Below are 18,408 nucleotides of genomic sequence, written 5' to 3'. Positions count from 1 at the left end.
CTTCTGACGCCACCGGGCACATCCTTTCTGGAATAGGTATGGTCTACGAGTACAGTAGATAGCCGAACACATTTTTGGGAGTAAAAAAAAATCCTGGCGCCTGGGACGGGTTGTTTCACTCTTATTTTGGGCGCTCGAGACCTTGACAGGGGGCTAACGAGCCGGTGGCTTGTGCCTGCTGATATTATGATCGTCTTACTCTATCTACGGAGTATGTACACTAATATTAAGTCTCTGAATCATTCTTCGCAAGCCCAGTTTTCAATCCGACTCGACAGCCATCCGCTGACCCACGGCAGGCTAGTCTGCCGTCTGGAATCGCCTTCAGGAATGCCATTGCCCAGGAGAACCATACTGTCCATCTTACACCGGTCTTCGTAGAAGGACCACTGCACGCAGTCAGCCCAAGCTATGCAAGCGGCCTCGCAGCTGTCCACAGACTTCCAGGCCCTGCGCCACGTCTCAATGGATTCGACCGTGCTGGGTGGTTCTGCGTCTGCGGCCATGCTGGACTTGATCTCGTATTTGCCTGACCAATTATCCCACCACTCTGCGCGGGGGCGTAGGTACGGGGCGACCAGCGCCTCGTAAATGTCTCGATATCTCAACGGACCCTGGTAAGCATGAACTGTCAGCTTCGCGATGTTTCAAACCAGTGGACCGGACTCGAGAGCACTTACCTTCTCAAAGTCCCAGGACTGCTCCAGATTGTAGAATCTGGCAACATCTTTGCCGTGCGTGTGATGCCAGCTATACACTGGCTTGCACCAATTGGCGGGCTGATACCAGGTCGACCAGTGCGATTCGGGGTTGAACCCAAAGCGGAGCCGACTGTCGTCAGCGGTCTCGCCAAATTGCACGCCGTATTCGTGCAAGACGTGGCCCAGGATATGATCTCCGCAGCCATGCTCCTTCGTGAATTCTTGGTATTTCTCCACAATCTGCGGGTCGGTGCCGAAGCTCTTCTCCCAGGCACCCCGGGACAGCGCAAAGCCAGAACCACCATAAGCAAAGTAGTCACCATGGGTCCAGGACAGACTGCCCAGGTACCATGGGTCCTTGTGGTTGAATTTTTCCAAGTGGTGGAGAAGATTGGGGAGGAAAATGTAGGAGTCGTCTTCCATGAAGATGTACCATTTGGCATGAGGCTTGTTGCGCCCCGCATGCTGGACAATGGGCAGAAACTTGTATTTGTCGAGTTTCCAACCCCCAGTCGGTCCATCGGCGTCGCCAGGCATGTTGGAAACTTCGGCATAAACCTGACGCGATTCGTAGTCCTCTTGCTGGAGGTACGGTTGGAAGGGTTCTGAGTTGCGGACTTTGTCGGACGTGTTAGCGAGTATATCGATGATTTCCCACTGTCCGATGGTTTCGCGGTGATCGGAATATAGGAGAATGTTGTCGGAGTTGATGCGGTGAGGAGCGAATGTGGTGGCCATGTGGATAGGAACGCGCTTCCACAGGACGGACGCGCCAGTTTTGAACATCAGGACCACATCGTCGGTGGTCAAGCCTGTCGGCGGGTGAAGAGAATGACTGGAAGAAGAGGAAGGAGAGCTTGTAAGTTTGGCGGACGGAATTGGCGAGGGAACGACATGGTGAATGGGCTGGTCAACAGCTTCATCCGCATAGTTGGAGCTAGGATTGGGATCTGAATTCTCCAGGCGTGACGGTTCAACGAATGTGTTCGGAACAGCGGCCGCGGTGATCGCGCCTTGTGGGTCCTGACGATGCAGTTCAAAATGATAGACAAAGACAAAGAACGTCAACAGCATAATCCCCAAGGGGACTATGCGGTTGTCCTTGTAGAACTGCTGGCGCATCATTGCAGAGGATGAAGATGCTCCGCCATCGCAGTTGCAAAGCAAGTCGGACCGTTGGCATACCTCCTTTTTATTAAAAGGTTTCTCCAACTCGAAATAGCCAAACTAAAAAAAAAGCCTCGAAGCGAATTAGACTAATCCTGCCAAGCCCCGTTGCGCCCGTTCCGCTGGATCCATGCAATGAAACGAACTCCACCGAGCCACACTTGGACTCACCGTCTTCACCCGGGTTTCACAGCTTGGGCTGCCTAGCGCTGAGCCGTAGGAAACTACACGAGAAAGGTCTCATTTCCATATCGGAAAAACGAGGAAAGCCCCTGAGTCTGTCTTAGGTTAGCTCAGCTAGCATGGCTCTAGCCCGAACCGGAGGCCACGAGCATCAGTCCCGCAGTCTTACGTTTGGCTTAAAAAAAAAAAGGTTGGCAGTGCGCCGGCGACCCCTCCAAATAATTTAATTATTCACTCTTTTATTAACTTTGCTGAAGGCTTTCTCTCATTCTTTGTTGATTTTTTTTTTCGCCTCTAATTTTCTGCCCGTCGTTCGTTACTACTCGCGCTGAACGAGTGCCGTTAAAATGGACTTATTCAACGAGAAAGACTTGTATACGGGGTTCTCCATGTTTCAAAGGGGCCCCGACGTCTCTCGCTTTCGTCAATTTCTTAATTTGCTGGGATGCATTATTGTGATCCCACTTTACACGCTCATTACCGGCTATACACGACACCCGTTGACTCTAGATATTCTGCTGGTCATTTTCACGGCGGAGTACAATCGTTTCGCCAATGGGAATCGCCGGCGGCGGTTGAAGGCCCCTTCTCAGGATATCCAAGACCCGGAGAAAGCTAGCGGTCTGCTTACTAGCGACAGCAGCACAGACTGTATGGCGGCGATCGTCGGCTACCGTGAAGACCCAGAGCTGTTTGCTCGGGCGTTAGATAGCTACAAACATGCCGCAGACTGCCGCTTCGTCCTGGTGGGCGTCGATGGCGATGATACCCCGGACATGGAAATGGTTCGCGTTTTTCAGGAGGTCAGCATCTATGAGACTGTTCGCCTCGTATCATACTAACAGGAGATACAGGTATTCCCCGACCGATCGACAACCATTCAGATTGACGAGCCTTTTGGCGAGATGGCCATGAAGACTTTTGAGAAGCTTTCCACCATTGATGGGAACGCTCAGGCTCCTGAGGTGTATATGGAAGCGACTATTGCCCACTGCTGTCAGCTCGCGCGCGAGATCCTGTCCGAGCATGACCTCGACCTCGGTGAGGCCGGTGGCATCACACGATTGTGCCTCTTCCAGCCACATTTGCACAAGAAGGGAATTATGTTTACGTCTTTCATTTTCTCCATTGTGATCTCCGAGATGCTCGGCATCGAGTATCTGTGGTCTTCCGACTCTGACACGATCGTGCTGCCTGATTCTCTACGAAGCACCATTGCAACCATTGCTGGTGACCCCCACGTCGGTGGCGGAAGCTCGGGGCTGATTGTGCACAATGAGAATGACACGGTCACCAGCAAACTGGGCAGCGTGGTATACTGGTCGGAGCTTTATATGACTCGATCAACCTCTACTGCCTCGGGCACCAGCGAGTGCCAGTCTGGCCCCAGCACAGCTTTCCGAGTAGCGGCGCTGCCAGCAATCTTGTATCCTTGGTATACCCAAACTGTATGCGGTCACCGAATGATTGTCAACGAGGATCGTCATCTCACCACCAACCTCCTCATGCGTGGATGGACCGTGACATATGTGTCGGACACATTGGCCGCAACTGATACCCCTACAACCCTGAGCCGCTGGATTATGCAACAGGTTCGCTGGGGCCGAGCAGCCCACATTGAATCCTTCCAACAGCCTCAAATTTACGTCCTCAATAATCCGCTCTTCTTCTGGGCCGCCATCAAGCGAGAGGCTGGTCCCCTGCTTGCATTTTGCTATATTATTTACTATCTCATGACTGGCCGCTCCTTTATTTATTTCAACTGGTACGACATAGGCATTCGCATCGCCTACACATTGCTGTACAACATCTTCCGCAACCCAGACCGAGGCCCCAGTAACTGTTGGTTGTGGTTTGGGCCTGGCATCTTTTTCTACAACATCCCCCTTCCCATGATTCACACCTGGAGTTTGATTACTGTGTTCCAGGATGGATGGGGTACATCCATGCGATCAACCAGCGAAATGTCCAAGCGAGGAAAGGCTTGGAAACGCTGGAATGATTTGGGTTTCTTTGTTGTTTGGATGGGAATTGTCGGTGGTGCTTTGGCTCGAATGTTCGCCCACAAGGCTGGGTGGGATGACGCCAGTATGTTCAAGGCCATCGTGCTGGGAATGATCGTCCCGTCGGCAGTGTCCTTCTATGGTCTGGTGGTCCAGGAATGATTTCCAAGACGAGACTACTACGCACGCCCCTCCTTAGACTAGGTAATTTCGCTATCTTAATACCAACAGACTTTTCAGAAAGATGCTTTTTTAGATTTGTGGCGTGCCAGCCGGAGCAAAAGATGTTGGTACGCCATTTCAGATCGACAGTCCCTAATCTACAACGGTAATCGATGCTGCAGATCACTACGCGTCAGGCTCTCCTGAATTGCCGATAAAGATTGAATAGAGTTCCCACTCGGTGGGGACGACCAGAAAGTTCCAGAAAGCGAAAGCTTATTCTTTGTTCGAAATTGTGTGTATTCACCATAATCACCATCAAGTGTCGCCAAGCCACCACCATTTCAGGCCATCAGGAAAATTCAGTCGATTAGATTTCCTCCAAATACAGAGGGAAGTCCGCATCCATTTGGTCAAGCCACTGCTGGACGTCCTCAGTAGGGTCCTGGACGAAATAATCGCGAACCGCCTGCGAAATGTGGGAGTGGAACGTCAGTTTAGCCTTCGCCCAGGCGACGAAAACATCATCTCCGGGCAGACACGGAGCAACTTCTGAGAGTGGAAGTAGGCCCATGCTTCGGCGAAAGCAGTCATGGCGGGGGAAGTGATCCCCCTGAGTTCCGCGCGGCGTTACTAGAAGGAAAAACCCTAGCGAAACGTACAGGAATGCATGCCGAGTTCCGGGCGAAACAACCTTGACACAGGATGGACGGTGTGGTATTCCGCAACAGGGATTGCAAAGCAGCATGCTAAGAAGGTACACGACCACGTCAAATGGCCCTGCCCACGTGCAGAGGAGCTGAAATGCGACAAGAACATTTCCACGAAAGTGATTGCCAACCAGAATGCACTCTCCTTTTGCGGTAAACGTCTTGTCACAATCCATCTCCTCTGCGCGTGAGCAGGGCCATCTGACATGGTCGTGCACGCTCTTAGCATGCTGGTTTGCAGTCATTTTTGCGGAAAATCTCTTGCCACATTCAAGCTCCAGAACGTAGCTGATTTCCAGTGGCACGTCGTTGCCAGGCTGGGAGTTTTTGATCACAGTGCGCAAAAAGTGCATACACCACAGAAAGGTGGTCTTGATTGGCATCGCGAGAGTAACACAAGTCCAAAGAGGCATGTTGACGTCGAAAAGACGCACCAAAAGGTAGGAGGACAGATAGTGATGCGGAGGTGTGAGGACCACAACAAATTTAGGTGTGGGGATGAGGGAAGATGGAGAAGGATCAGCGGGCGCTGATATGGCACACCATATCCGTGGAGAGTTCATCAGTTGACGACGCCTCAGCGTCCACCTCTGCGGATTTGCGTTTCCCCATGAGTAGAGTAAGTGGGAGGCACGGATAAGATGTGGTAAGTGAAAGATGAGTGAGGTGAAAAGATGTGAGTGAAGGATAAGTGTGGTGGAAAAGTGTGGCTAGGACTTGAGGAAGGCAAAGGGTCGTTAGTGAAGGAAGTTGTAGGAGGTTGATGGGGAAGATGAGGTTGGTGGAAAGTTGTAAGAGGTTGGAGGGGAAGATGCTGTGGTTGTCACTTAAAAGGAGAGAGATGGGGAAATTCAGCCTGAATCAAAATGTCAACAAACAAAAATCGCGCTCGTACGTGCCACGCTTCTTTGTTGATACACATGTGCCTTCCCGCCCGGGCAGTCCCTGCACGCCTGAGGGTGCTGCTGGAGGGAGGCATAATTCTCGCCACCCCGTGAGAGAGAGGCTTCGTGTGCGTCGAGGGGGCATGACTTTCCGATCTCAGCCCTGACTGGGTTATTGAGGAAAGTAATCCGCATGCCATCCAAGGTTACTTGTGCCGAAACTTAGGCATTTGCAGAAGCTCAAGCATAATAAGAAGGTTGACCGGGTGCCAATTTATCGTACGTTATATACCATCTCGCTATAAAACACTCGCTACCGAGATGGAAGAGAAAGACTCAATTCGCGATAATGACCACAGAATTGAAGAACATTACGTATAACGAATGATGACCCTATTTCAGGTCTGAGCACGGTCATGTCGTTTCACATGCCATGCTATTTCCGCCATGGTGTTTAGATCTTCTCCCAGGGGCTCAAGCTGTACCATCAAATATGGGAACGGAGTCACTCCGAAAGAGGAGGGAAGGTCCGTACGAAGCTAGCAAGGCACGAGCAGTCAGCGAAAGACGAAATAATGGAAGGAACGCGGTGTGAAACGGGAATTGACACTTGGGGTCCACATACTGAGCAGGGCACTCATATCCAGTCGGGTTCTTGTTCAGGTACAGCTGGTGGTACTCCTCGGCATCCCACCACTGGCCAGCGGGCACAACCTGAGTCGAGACAGGCTGCTTAAACCACTCCTTGCTGACCTTGTCCGTAATGTCCTCCGCGATCTTCTGCTGCTCTTCGCCATGCGTGAAGATCACGCTGCGGTACTGAGTGCCGACATCGGGGCCCTGGCGGTTCAAGGTCGTCGCGTCGTGCATGCGGTAGAAGAACTCAATGAGCTGACGGTAGGACACGACGGAGGGATCAAATGAGATCTGGAGAGCTTCGGCATCTGGGGGAGCGCCAAAAAGGTGAGCAAGGTGTTCGCGCACAGTTGGGAATCATCGGGGAGCTCCGGAGAAGATCTTACGGCCAGTATCGCCGGAGCACACGGCGCGGTACGATGGCGATGAGGTCTGGCCACCACTGTAGCCCACCTTCGCATTCACAAGGCCGTTGCCGTTGCCAAACTGCTTCCGGAACAGGTGCTCAACGCCCCAAAAGCAGCCCGCTGCGAGGGTGGCCTGCTCAGTGGTGCTGGACATCTTGCGTGCTTGCGGCTCGTGAGTCAAGGAAAGGAATGGCGAGCTGGCAGAGAAGGGGCGGAAGAAGCGTGAGAAGAGTGTTGAGGCAACCGGAGCAGCGAAAGACATGTGCCAGAATAATTTCTGGATTCGGGTGGGGACTTGCTGGATCAGAAGTGGGGGGATATGATAAGCTGAGGCGATCGATTTTCAGCAGGCGGATTGCAAAATGTCGCAGATTCTTGCGAAGCAAAAGAAGTATAGGAAATATAAGGAATCTTCTGGGCAGAATTGGCGGAGAAAGAAATAAAGACTCATCGGGAGCTTAGAGCCGTAGGTCTCGAATGGCGTCATCCAGAAGTCTGACAAAGCAGCACGGAACATCGAAGCTCCCCGCATTCCATACTGAACCCTAACCTTAAAGGATTGAATTGCCGAAGTACGGCTCGGCTTCCAGAAATACGAGCCCAGAAACTAGACATAGTGCCCGAGAAAATGTTGCAATGAAACAGATCAACGTTGTTAATGTACACACCAAGAAGAATATGTCAGAAAAGAAGCGAGAACAAACGTCGACATCCGAATGCGATAGGCAATCTGGTCCAGCGGCGTAGACAACAACAAGAGAAAGATAACAAGGGGACGAGAGCATTGTCAGATCTGTGGAGAACGTAGAGGAGAGGATTCACAAAAAAGGAAAGGAAAAAAAAGGTGGTATCTAGTACGCCAACGCCCAATGCCAAGCTCCGGTACACCGTTCCAAGTACAGGGGTAACATTAAATCAGAAGGTCGTCTGTCTACCGCAGTCTACTGGAGGTAAACTCGGGAGTATTGTTCACGGTGGGTGCTGCGATCGCGCTCAGGCGAAGAGCATCTCTGCTAGACAGGCTGGCATGCCGAGGCCGGATGTCACCTCCCAGAGTGGTCCGTCGTCCCGTGTTCTTCATGACAGGCAGGGCGTGAGCGCTGAGGACATTAGGCTTGGTCTCACTCTCACGCTCGCTCTTGACCATGCGGCGGGCTTGGGATGCGGTGAACATCGTGTTCTCGCTTGGAGAGCTACCATAGGTATTGGAGCTAGGGCTGCGACGGCGGTGAACCCGCAACGAGTTGCTGCCCGATGTTGCACCGAATTGACTGCTGGAGATACGGCGCATAGCGGAATTAATTTTCATAGCCTCGTTTTTGTCGGACCTCCAATTGTCCTTGTTGTCGGACACCGGGCTGCTCGAAAAGTTGCCGCTTGGGGACCGAACGGCTATCCGGGAGGGCTTCTCTGATGAAGCGCGGTTCAAGAAACTGCTGCCCTCAATGTCACGGAGAGGAGATTTCTCATTGTCGAAGGGGGGAAGGCTGACGGAAGGAGGGGGGGCTAGGGGAGAGCTGCCAGTTCTCTTAGAGAGGAACCCAGCCGTGAACCGGTTGTTGTTCTTCTGAACTTTCAGGGTCGGTTCAGGCGGGGCCGGAGCAGGGGAGACTGAACAAGCTGGGCTGGCAACCCTTGGAATAATTCGTGGAATAGGAGATGCTGTCCTTGGTAGAGAAGGCTCGGAGGGCTCCGCTTCGGAGCTGGTATCGTCCGAGGACTCAGGAGCTTTCTGGGGTGTCTTCTGGAACTCAGTGAGGGGACCATCCTCCTCGTCATCCTTCCAGCGAACAGATCGCTTAGAAGCCTTGGCCTGTGTTTTCTTAGGGGTGAAGCTGACACTCTTTCGCCCGGCGCCAACCTTGCGACGGCGAGGTGAGCCCTTAATTGGAGATGCAGCAGCCGCCACCGGGGCGAGCTGAACAGAGGGAGTGAGAGACAGTCTTGGAGGGGGAAGGCCCACCAAGCTGAATCTCTTCTTCGGCTTGGCAGGACTAGCAGGTTTGGCAGGGCTTTGCAGATTAAGATTCGGGACTGCAGGCAGGGTGCCGTCGGGCTTGACAAGGTTGGCAGCTGCATCGGTGCAGCTCTCCAACATTTTCATTAGGACAAGCCGCCCCTTCTGGATAGCCTCGGAAGCATTAAGTTGCATCATATCCTCGATCGAGGCCATCACCTCAAATTGGGCTTGAAGCAGCAGTTGGACTGCAGCTGCCTCACCAGCTTTGTCTTGATCGACCACTGCAGACAAGGCCTCACGTTCGGCATTTGACCGCAGAAGCTCAGCTTCTCTGTCCAGATTTGCGTAGTCGCTGGCGTCGCTAATGTCGAACTCCTGAAGCTGCTTCGTCGCATTTTCGACCGCCGAGATCATGGCCCGATCCCAAGTGTTCTTGGACAAACGTTGGTTATAGTGGTGTCGGCTGCCCTCAAGCTCCAGCAGAATGCCCTGCGCGGTTTTGCGGATTGCGTGGAGGTTGGAAAATCCCTCCTCGTTTTCACGGGACGAGCACATGCCATCAAAAGCCGCGATCCAGGAGGAGAGAATACCAATGCGACGGCTGATTTGCCTCAGCTTGAGCATGTTGTTGGTCTTTTCCTGTCGCTCCGGAAGACCATGTTCGTAGGCACTGCGAATGCGAGCAATACCCTCACGAACGACAGCATCCTTCTTCTCAGATTGTTTCTTGAACTTGGAGAAGGCGACGTTCTCAGAATCCTTCTGCTGTGCTTTGAGCTCATTAATCAGGTTCATTTGCTCGTCAATCTTTACCAGGAAGTCCTTAACGTGACGATTGACATTGAACACGTTGCGGGTGACCTTGGTCTGAATATTCTTGGCTCGGTTGGCATATCGCAGGGTGTTCTGGGTCTCATCGAAGTGTTGGCTCGACGGGCTGACGCACACAATCATCACAGTCTTGCAGTTTCCGCCAAGGGCAAATTTGAGCAGTCGAGTGAGCTTCGAGTTTCGGTAGGGGATGTGGTTGCGCTTCCGAGGGTCACAAAGGGCGTTGATGCAGCTACCCAGCGCCAGCAAGGACTTATTGATGTTGGCACCTTCAAATAATCGTTCCCCGCGGTTTTTCGTAGCGCTGGCTCGTTCACTTCCAGCCAAATCGATGATACTCAGGGTAGCCATTGTATGAGGTTCATTTTGGCCCGCATTTCGGTCTTTCTGGGCGATGTTGATTTGGAGGACGGCGTGGGATCGGGACGAAGTGGCATTGGCCTCGGTTGGGGACATGGTGCGGCATTCGTTACCTCGCATGATCATATCCATAACCTGCTCCACATTTTGAGGATGATGGCTCGATAGACCCGCGACCGAGACAGACTGGTTGGTGTCCTCTCGGAGCATGAGACCGCCCTTGGTGTTACCCGTAACCAGCAGGTCGCGAATGGTTTCATTGTAGATTTCCAGGTAGGAGAGCGAAATCTCCGTTGCCTTCTCACCTGATCTTTCGTCGATCCTCTCGAAGAGCTCCTGCATCGTCATGAAAATTATACCCGGTTGTTGTGCCGTTCCCGTAATAGTATGTGTCTTTCCGCAGCCCGTGGCACCGTAGGCGAAAACCGTTGCGTTGTAACCGTCGAGAACGTTATCAAGGAGTCCGCGGGTGGTAGATTCGTAAACTTCACCCTGAGAAGCATTTTGGTCGAAGATACGATCGAAGGCAAAGGTTTGATCCTTGACACGCTTGCCATTAGGGACCACGCTCCGGGAAAACTTCTGGACGGGGCTGTCCTCGGGAGGATCGAAGACCCTAAGACTGGTCAGCACACCGTAGCTTCATGAAAGAAACCCATATATTGGTACTCACAAGCATCGGTCGTCAATCACCTTGACAATGGATCGGATCCCTTTCTGGTTCAGCTTGGGAGCCGGCACGCCGGCCAGAGACCCGTCACCTAGGAACAGAGGCCCATCGTCGGACCTCGAAATCTGGGCCGCCTCGCGGATTGTGAATGGCCTCACGCGGACCGCGACCGAGATCGAAGAGGCGCCATCGGATGAGGCCATGGTGCAAGTTGGAGCGTGTTATTCCCACCAAGTCGCGATGTTGCGGGGCCGGTGTGTCGAAGCAGTTGGCGACACCCTGCGGTCGGCAAGGGCAGAGGGGGTTGACGTTGTCGAAAGTAACGATTGAGAATGGAGAATGTATGGAGCTAAAGGTGTATGGGGTATGGGATGCAGTATTCTCCGAGAGCATCTTCTGGATGCGATTTCATTTGTTGATGCGTGTGCGTGTTGTCCCCTCCTGGTTGCTCCGAGCAACCGTTACAGAGTGGCGATTAACCTGCAGATGCCGTGGCAATTAACAAGCCACCACAGCACTCTGTAGTGGCCGTCACTCTGCCGGTATGTACATGTGTTTCGGGTGTCTACCACGCTCGCCCCTCTGATGCCCACGCACCACCTGTCTCAGCTGTGTCGCGGGATGTGAGAATTCCTGCAACTGATCATATCGAATGTACAAGAGGAACTATGTGACAGAAGAGCTTGTCTACGATCGTTTGAGATCTTATTGGAGCCCATTACTGTCTACTTATTGTCTAGAATATCAGTTAAACCGCCCCCTACAGTAGGAGGGACGGCGAATGTCCTGTCAGAAGACCCTCTAGGCAACTCGATAAGATTGCGGCAATCTTGTAGTGTACAGCGTAGAGATTAATGGAGGTTTAGCTTTATTCTCCGCGCCCAACCCGAAGCCACCAGTAAACACCGTGAGAAAGATATGAAGCAAGAAACCTTTTAGGTCCACCAGCGCCAGACGCCACGCTCTGGGCAGCGATATCGCCATGCCCATCCTGTCGTATATGATCCATGAGCCGTAACACACACTGCACATGGCTATTCCTCGTCATCGTCAAAGCTTGGAATCATCACGTCCCAACCTGGATCGTCCCGCTCAATATCTGGGTCCGGTTCATCACCTTCTGGCGCGTCGCCCGGCTTGCGGAAACGAAAGGCAACTGAATGACCGTTGTCGAGTCCTGCAGCTAGCAGAGTACCTGACGAAGCTTTCTTTGCTGCGGTGTTCGTCGTAACTTCCCCATCTCCCTGTAGGAGTCTCCATCCTTTCTCTCGATCGCTTCTGTCTACGGGGACGCCAAACTCGATGAGCGTAGAGTCGGAAGGAAGGGGGTCCCCGTTAATTTCGAGCATATTACGCGACTTGAGAGCTTCAAGGAGCTTTTCTTTGACGGCCGTGAGGGGTTCGTGCGGTTGGAGTGAGAGGAGGACGGTGGTCTTATGCTTCTTGAAGAGAAGAGTCGAGGCCCGCGAATCGGGCTTTGCTTGTTTTGGCGGCTGTGGGTCAAGAGTCAGTAAAAAGGGTGAGGGACGACACAAGCCATGTTACGCACCATTTTGTAGGTGTGTAGATGTGGATTGGCGAGGTTGCTTGTCTTGACGGTCGCTTTAGTGATTTGGTAGTGACGGAGGCGGAGAGTCAGGGCGGGAGCAGGCCGCGCTCCGAATTTCTGGTACTACGTTCACTCAAAGCCTCCAAGTGCCTTTTCCCCTCTGGCACACATCCTCCAGAATGGAGACTCAACAACCAAAGCCCGACTCTTCGAGCGAATCTTCTCTTCTGGTGAAGCTCATCCACTGGCACAAGCTTTTCGAATCCGACACTCCTCCGCGGCTGGGCATCGAAGTTGACAAGCGCTTACCCTATGCTTTCATCTCTGCATTCACCACCGGAATGGCCTTGGGATACTATCATGGGAGCAACAAGGCGGGCCTTGTCTTCCGAGCAGAGAACGCCCATCGGTTCCCTACGACCTCAACAGGTTGGTTCCAGTACCACAAGACCAAGAACTACATTTCTGTTGTGGGCGGCGTGAAGGATGGTTTCAAGATGGGATCAAAGCTAGGGGCAGGGGCACTTGCATTCTGTCTGTTTGAGGAGACAGTTGACTATGCCCGGCATGATGAGAGGGACTTTTTGTCCACTGTCACAGCAGGATTGTCCTGCTCGGGAATCTACAGTTTATTGGGTAAGACCTGGGCTGAAGAGCCCTTTGTGAGCCAAAGCGCCAACAAAAAGACTAACTTGATTCTCTTCTATTCAGCCCGTCACGATGTCTATACTGCCGCCCGAACTGCAAAGCTTGGATTGAAAATGAGCTTGGTCTACGGCCTATTACAAGACGCCCTGGAATCGATGAAGGGCAACCACCCAGCCTACGTCGACTTTCTTTTGGGCAATCGCCGGTCCAAAGCGGCGAAAGAAGGATCGGTTTGATTAGGCTTGTCTATGGCTGCATCGATTTTGCTAGACTCCGGCCGGTCGGCTTCGTCGACCATTGGCCACACCGAGACGTCCAGGCCCTGCCAACGTCCGCGTTGGCCCTCTTCTCAGGCTCAGGCATGATTGTGTGATGTATTGCCGCCCAGATCAAGCAGGTATCCCATGAGTGGTGCACATCAAGTCCACTTTCGGCCTCTCCCCGAGGGCCCAGACTGCCGGAATGGGATAGCACAACCCCAACCGGGTCTCACACGGGAGTTATCGTCCTGCCCGCGCTATAATACGGGAAATGGAGATCTAGGGAATACCAGTTCAACCTCTTGCCTGGTATGGCATTAGCCACTGCTTTGGGAAATGGGCACATGGAATCTTGTCCAACGGACACATTCTGCTATTGATTTGTTGTATAATTTGTATTTTGTATATTTTGATACCCTTATGTACTATATTGTATATGACCCACGGTGCTCCTTATTCCACTAGTACTCCAGTCCTCTATTGGTTCTGGTTCTATACTCCCTACACCATAGTGATTATAGACAGTCGGGTCCTTGGGGCCGTCGCGGCATCTGGGCACGTGATGCAATGCGCCCGGTTATTCTGAGGCCATTCACAAATGAAATGGCCATTCCCCAGGATTCCGTTCCAATTGCGGTTAAAATTACCTAGCAGATACACACAGGCCGTTGCATCGCTGCGGTCTGCAGGAGTGTGGGGAGTCACGCCGTCTGCCCATTGCGCGCTCGGCGAGCGAGCCGGATTGGGATCCGCCGTGGATGACCGCAAAAGAAAACCAGCCTTTGTCGCCTTCTGTTGAGATATAGTGCACCGGAAGATCTCTAATGGATATTGTCTGCCATCTTATAGCCACCATAGCCTCTATTGCGTAGATTTTTCTACCCAAATCGACCCCGGATGAGCCGATAGATCGGCCTCTGCAGACACCAAAAAAGCAAAAGTGACGATCCGATTGATGTTGACCGCTTTGTGCCGCCCCCACCAGCCATGAGAAATTCAGGCAAGCGAGATTGTTGGGACTGGAATGCTCTGATGAGAAATTGAAGCTTCTTCGGCGACAGCAGAGTGGAGCTCAGCCAGAGGACATTTGGCGGTTCCCATAGAGTTTCCTCCGGTTGCCAGAAGATCGGTGGAGCTCAACCGCATTTGACGTCGCTGAGTCGGCCACCCCCCACCTTCAGCCTGAAGGGCATCCCGTGAGCTCTGACATCCTTCACATCCTTTGACGTACCCCTCCAGCTCCCATCCTTTCCCCCCGCAGATGCCGCTCTGCTAGTGTCGCGACTCTACCCATTGGGTGTGGAAGAATGCCGACGGGAAGCTCGACTCTGGTGCTGCTCTCGTCGACGTCATCGTTCTATTGATGCTCCCAGGCTGTATGCCTGGCTGCTCGCCGACTGACTTTCCATCTGATCTTGCTCCGAACTGCCTGAGATCATGCGTCGTCATGGCAGGGCCAGCGGTGGCCCGACCAAGGCCGTCTCGCCCTTGTCCGATACCGTGTCGCTCATCCATTCCTTCGATTCGGTCCTGAACCCCAACCGGCCTGCGCGACCTTCCCCCTTGGCCTCCTCGCACATCAAAGCCTTGCCGCTCGAACTCATCGATCGCCTGCGCTCGTTCCCTTTGTTTCAGTCCACCCCGGAATCCTTCTTAATTGAGGTTGGCCAGCACTTGCGCCCACAGCTCCACGCCCCGAACGACTATATTCTGACCGAAGGTGATGACGCGAAGGCGATATACTGGCTGGTGCGCGGTGCGGTCTCTGTCACGTCGCGTGATGGTGAGAGTGTATATGCCGAGCTCAAACCGGGGGCTTTCTTTGGAGAAATCGGTGTGTTGATGGATCGGCCGCGCACTGCGACGATCATCGCTCGCACTCGATGCATGCTGGTCGTGCTCACAAAAGAGGATTTTCGAAATATCTTGCCGCGCTTCCCGGAGGTTGAGCAGGCCATTAGGGAAGAAGCTCAGGAGCGATTGATGATTCTGGAGAAGAAGAAGAAAGAAACCTCTGCTCCGGTTGTGGATGAACCCGCCCCCAGCCCGGTGCGAAGGGGCTCAAAACGATTGCGAGAGAGCTTTTCCAAAGACCTGGCTGTCACTGAAGAAGACTTGACTCTCAGCTCAATATACAAGAAGCGGAAGTCGCCGAGCCCGGGGCGCCGGGATGCTTCCAGCGCGCTGGCCAATGGTTCGGTGAATGTTCGTCTTTTGCTCAAAGAGCTTCCTCTATTCAAGGGGCTGCCGGCCGATATCCTCCATTTTTTGGGTCTCAATGCTCAGCCAAGTTCATTCCCTCCATTCACCGACATCATCAAGCAAGATTCTCATGGCCGAGAACTCTACTTCATCGTTCGCGGTGAAGTGGAGGTTGTTACCGAACGGCATAAGCAAGATCATATGCATCATGGCCAACCAAATGGGGCTGATCACCCGGATGTTGAAATCAAAGCCCGGCTCAAGCAAGGCCAGTATTTTGGAGAAGTGGTCAGCCTATCGCTCGCACCGCGTAGGACAGCTACCGTTCGATCCGTTACATCGGTTGAGTGTCTCATGCTCAGCGGAGAGGTGCTATCAAAGTTCTGGGAAATGTGCCCCCAGGATATCCGTGAACAAGTCGAACGTACCGCTCAAGAGAGACTTCAGGCTGCAGCAGATGGTGATGTGGTCATGTCAGAGGCAACGGACGAGGAAGCTCCCATGGGCGACTTGGACATCGATGACCGAGTCAAGATAAGGGCTTCTCGGAGGCGCTCAATGCCCCTTCTAACATTGACCGAAACTGAACTAGATGGACCGCCTCGACCGTCGTCAGTTGATAATCAGGAGCAAGCCGTGTTAAGACCTTCAGACCCCGATCCCTATCTCAGCCTTGGTTTGGACAAGGTCCGGCTGCGAAGCCGACGCGGCTCGGTGGCACCATTGACACCGGAGGAACTCACGGGAGAACTGCAACGGTCATCTCCTACGGAGCCTCGCTCTGCTACCTCCTCATGCCTGGCCCTCCCTGAGACCGTTGGCCTCTCCAAACCGCACCAAACATCGCGTCCCTTCGGCGTCGCCCATCATGGAATTTTCCCCGATAGTGTACTGTTGAACATCTTCCAATTCTTGGATCTCCATCATCTCCTTCGATTTCGCGCGGTGTCGTCTCACTGGTCAGAGATTCTGAACAAATCAAACGACGTGGCTCGCAACCTGGACCTTAGCATATATAATCGCAAAGTCACCGACGACGTGCTTGTTAAAATTATATGCCCGTTTGTCGGCAATCGGCCTCGATCTGTCAACATCAACAACTGCTTCCATATCACCGATGAAGGCTTCAATGCGTTAGCGAATACTTGTGCGCCCACATCGACCACGTGGAAGATGAAAAGCGTTTGGGACGTCACAGCATCTGCTATCCTTGAAATGTCCAGCAAAGCCACCGGTCTTCAAGAGGTGGACCTGAGCAACTGCCGAAAAGTGGGAGATACACTCATGGCCCGTATTATAGGATGGTTCGTACCCGGGAATCAGAAACCTGGCGAGGGGAAGACGTCCTCCATCAAGCCGACTCTTCAAACCCCTGATGGCACCGTCTATGGCTGCCCTAAGCTGACGAAGCTCACTCTTTCCTACTGCAAACATGTCACAGATCGTTCCATGCACCACATCGCCTCTCATGCTGCCAGTCGCATCGAAGAAATGGACTTGACACGTTGCACCACCATCACAGATCAAGGATTCCAGTATTGGGGCAATGCACGATTCACCAACTTACGCAGACTCTGTTTAGCGGATTGCACATACCTGACCGACAATGCCATCGTCCATCTGACGAATGCCGCCAAGCAGCTGCAAGAGTTGGATCTAGTGAGAATTTCATCATGTTCATCACTTCAATTACCAGTTACTGACCCTTATCCGGTACCTAGTCTTTCTGCTGCGCCCTCTCTGATACGGCAACCGAAGTTCTCGCTCTTCAATGCTCCCAATTGCAGTACCTCAACATGTCGTTCTGCGGCTCGGCTATTTCCGACCCTTCCCTGCGCAGTATCGGTCTTCACCTCCTTTCCCTCAGACACCTATCAGTACGCGGCTGTGTCCGTGTTACTGGAGTAGGCGTCGAGGCCGTTGCCGAAGGCTGCCACCAATTACAATCCTTCGACATAAGCCAGTGCAAGAACCTCACGCCTTGGTTCGAGGATAATGGGCCGATGCGTTACCAACCACGGATCGAGTTCGAGACTGTCGCTTCAAATGGAAGGAATTTCAGATGATCTGAGCACTCCTGAGCATTGTTGGATCTTGTCAACCTCGTCTAGCATCCCTACCCTGGGCCCCTCGTGGCCCCATCTCTCCACAGCATGACACTCACACTGGCAATACTTTGCTCGGGCCTACCTCCCCCAGTTTGCAACATACGCACACATCACGGCCTGCATGCACTAGCTATGCCACTCTTCTCTTTTCATTCGAACTTTCGCATCCTTCCTTCGGGTTTCTGTCTTCATCACCATGGAGCTACCGAGAACATCTTCTGATAATCATGGGAGTTCAGGGGTTTCTGGAACATTTTTCATTCTCTTGTCGGCCTCGCCCCATATAGATTGCACTTCCAGATCCGGGCTTGTGCGTTTCTACGATTGGGATTCGGGTCACGGGTTTCTCTACTTCTTGGACTGGTTGAGCATGGCAGGAGTTCTAAGACTGACAGCATCACTTTCGCGGTTGCGTTCGATATTTTAATCTGTTTGATGGTCTTTTACTTCTCTTTTGTCTCTATTGCCATTTACCTACGAGATAATGTTTCACTTTTGTCTACTGATCTTTCTTTTCTTTGATTGGGGACCCCGGGGTTACTGTAAATCTAAATTTCCTACACTATCTACTCAATTTCTCTTTTTCTAAACACCTGGTATAGTTTTGAAGCGGGAATTCCCGGGGTTGGCTCACATTGGCCTATGGTTTATTCGATCTATTTTTTCCGCTTGGGCCATGCATATGATTTTTTGGCCAACAAGTCAAACGCTGTATTGCTATGATCATTGTATCGAAGCCAGATTCATTAAATGACTCTTGAATTACCTTGTGCCAAGACTTAGGGTAAGACTCAGAATTTTATAGATGTACCTTTTTAGGCCTTGATGCAGACAATTCACAAAGGGCAGCAATGCCCCCTTTCTACGGTGATATCCTTGGTTTGGATACTCTGAGCAGCAGTCTCAGGCTCAAACAATGTAATTTCTCCCAAGACTGGCATTGTTATATATTTACCAGAAAGAGCTT

At 52.4% G+C, this 18,408-nt stretch overlaps 8 protein-coding genes across 8 annotated transcripts; 3 read left to right on the top strand and 5 right to left on the bottom strand.

The window, feature by feature from the left end:
• Positions 1-239: 239 nt before the first annotated feature.
• Positions 240-1,823, bottom strand: N7482_000784 (uncharacterized protein; the record flags this gene model as incomplete). The annotated part of the gene is made up of 2 exons (XM_056682909.1): positions 240-614; positions 681-1,823. The coding sequence occupies 2 exons, from the start codon at positions 1,821-1,823 to the stop codon at positions 240-242; spliced, it is 1,518 nt and encodes a 505-aa protein (XP_056546515.1).
• Positions 1,824-2,398: 575 nt separating this feature from the next.
• Positions 2,399-4,216, top strand: N7482_000783 (uncharacterized protein; the record flags this gene model as incomplete). Its single annotated transcript, XM_056682908.1, has 2 exons — positions 2,399-2,854; positions 2,906-4,216. 2 exons carry the CDS (start codon positions 2,399-2,401, stop codon positions 4,214-4,216), a joined length of 1,767 nt encoding a protein of 588 aa, XP_056546514.1.
• A 370-nt stretch (positions 4,217-4,586) lies between these two features.
• Positions 4,587-5,489, bottom strand: N7482_000782 (uncharacterized protein; the record flags this gene model as incomplete). The annotated part of the gene is made up of 1 exon (XM_056682907.1): positions 4,587-5,489. One exon carries the CDS (start codon positions 5,487-5,489, stop codon positions 4,587-4,589), a length of 903 nt encoding a protein of 300 aa, XP_056546513.1.
• A 795-nt stretch (positions 5,490-6,284) lies between these two features.
• N7482_000781 (peptide-methionine-S-sulfoxide reductase) lies at positions 6,285-7,115 on the bottom strand (the record flags this gene model as incomplete). Its single annotated transcript, XM_056682906.1, has 2 exons — positions 6,285-6,754; positions 6,833-7,115. The coding sequence occupies 2 exons, from the start codon at positions 7,113-7,115 to the stop codon at positions 6,285-6,287; spliced, it is 753 nt and encodes a 250-aa protein (XP_056546512.1).
• Positions 7,116-7,784: 669 nt separating this feature from the next.
• On the bottom strand, positions 7,785-10,877 carry N7482_000780 (kinesin family protein; the record flags this gene model as incomplete). The annotated part of the gene is made up of 2 exons (XM_056682905.1): positions 7,785-10,620; positions 10,678-10,877. The coding sequence occupies 2 exons, from the start codon at positions 10,875-10,877 to the stop codon at positions 7,785-7,787; spliced, it is 3,036 nt and encodes a 1,011-aa protein (XP_056546511.1).
• An 831-nt stretch (positions 10,878-11,708) lies between these two features.
• Positions 11,709-12,226, bottom strand: N7482_000779 (uncharacterized protein; the record flags this gene model as incomplete). Its single annotated transcript, XM_056682904.1, has 2 exons — positions 11,709-12,167; positions 12,224-12,226. 2 exons carry the CDS (start codon positions 12,224-12,226, stop codon positions 11,709-11,711), a joined length of 462 nt encoding a protein of 153 aa, XP_056546510.1.
• A 176-nt stretch (positions 12,227-12,402) lies between these two features.
• Positions 12,403-13,107, top strand: N7482_000778 (uncharacterized protein; the record flags this gene model as incomplete). Its single annotated transcript, XM_056682903.1, has 1 exon — positions 12,403-13,107. The coding sequence occupies one exon, from the start codon at positions 12,403-12,405 to the stop codon at positions 13,105-13,107; it is 705 nt and encodes a 234-aa protein (XP_056546509.1).
• A 1,461-nt stretch (positions 13,108-14,568) lies between these two features.
• On the top strand, positions 14,569-17,399 carry N7482_000777 (uncharacterized protein; the record flags this gene model as incomplete). Its single annotated transcript, XM_056682902.1, has 2 exons — positions 14,569-16,992; positions 17,055-17,399. The coding sequence occupies 2 exons, from the start codon at positions 14,569-14,571 to the stop codon at positions 17,397-17,399; spliced, it is 2,769 nt and encodes a 922-aa protein (XP_056546508.1).
• Positions 17,400-18,408: the final 1,009 nt, after the last annotated feature.

This window comes from Penicillium canariense (assembly GCF_028826845.1).
Source record: "Penicillium canariense strain IBT 26290 chromosome Unknown utg000001l_segment0_segment0, whole genome shotgun sequence".
Classification (NCBI taxonomy): Eukaryota; Fungi; Ascomycota; class Eurotiomycetes; order Eurotiales; family Aspergillaceae; genus Penicillium; species Penicillium canariense.
The sequence above is the reverse complement of the archived record's forward strand: the minus strand, read 5'-3'. Positions and strand labels throughout refer to the sequence as shown.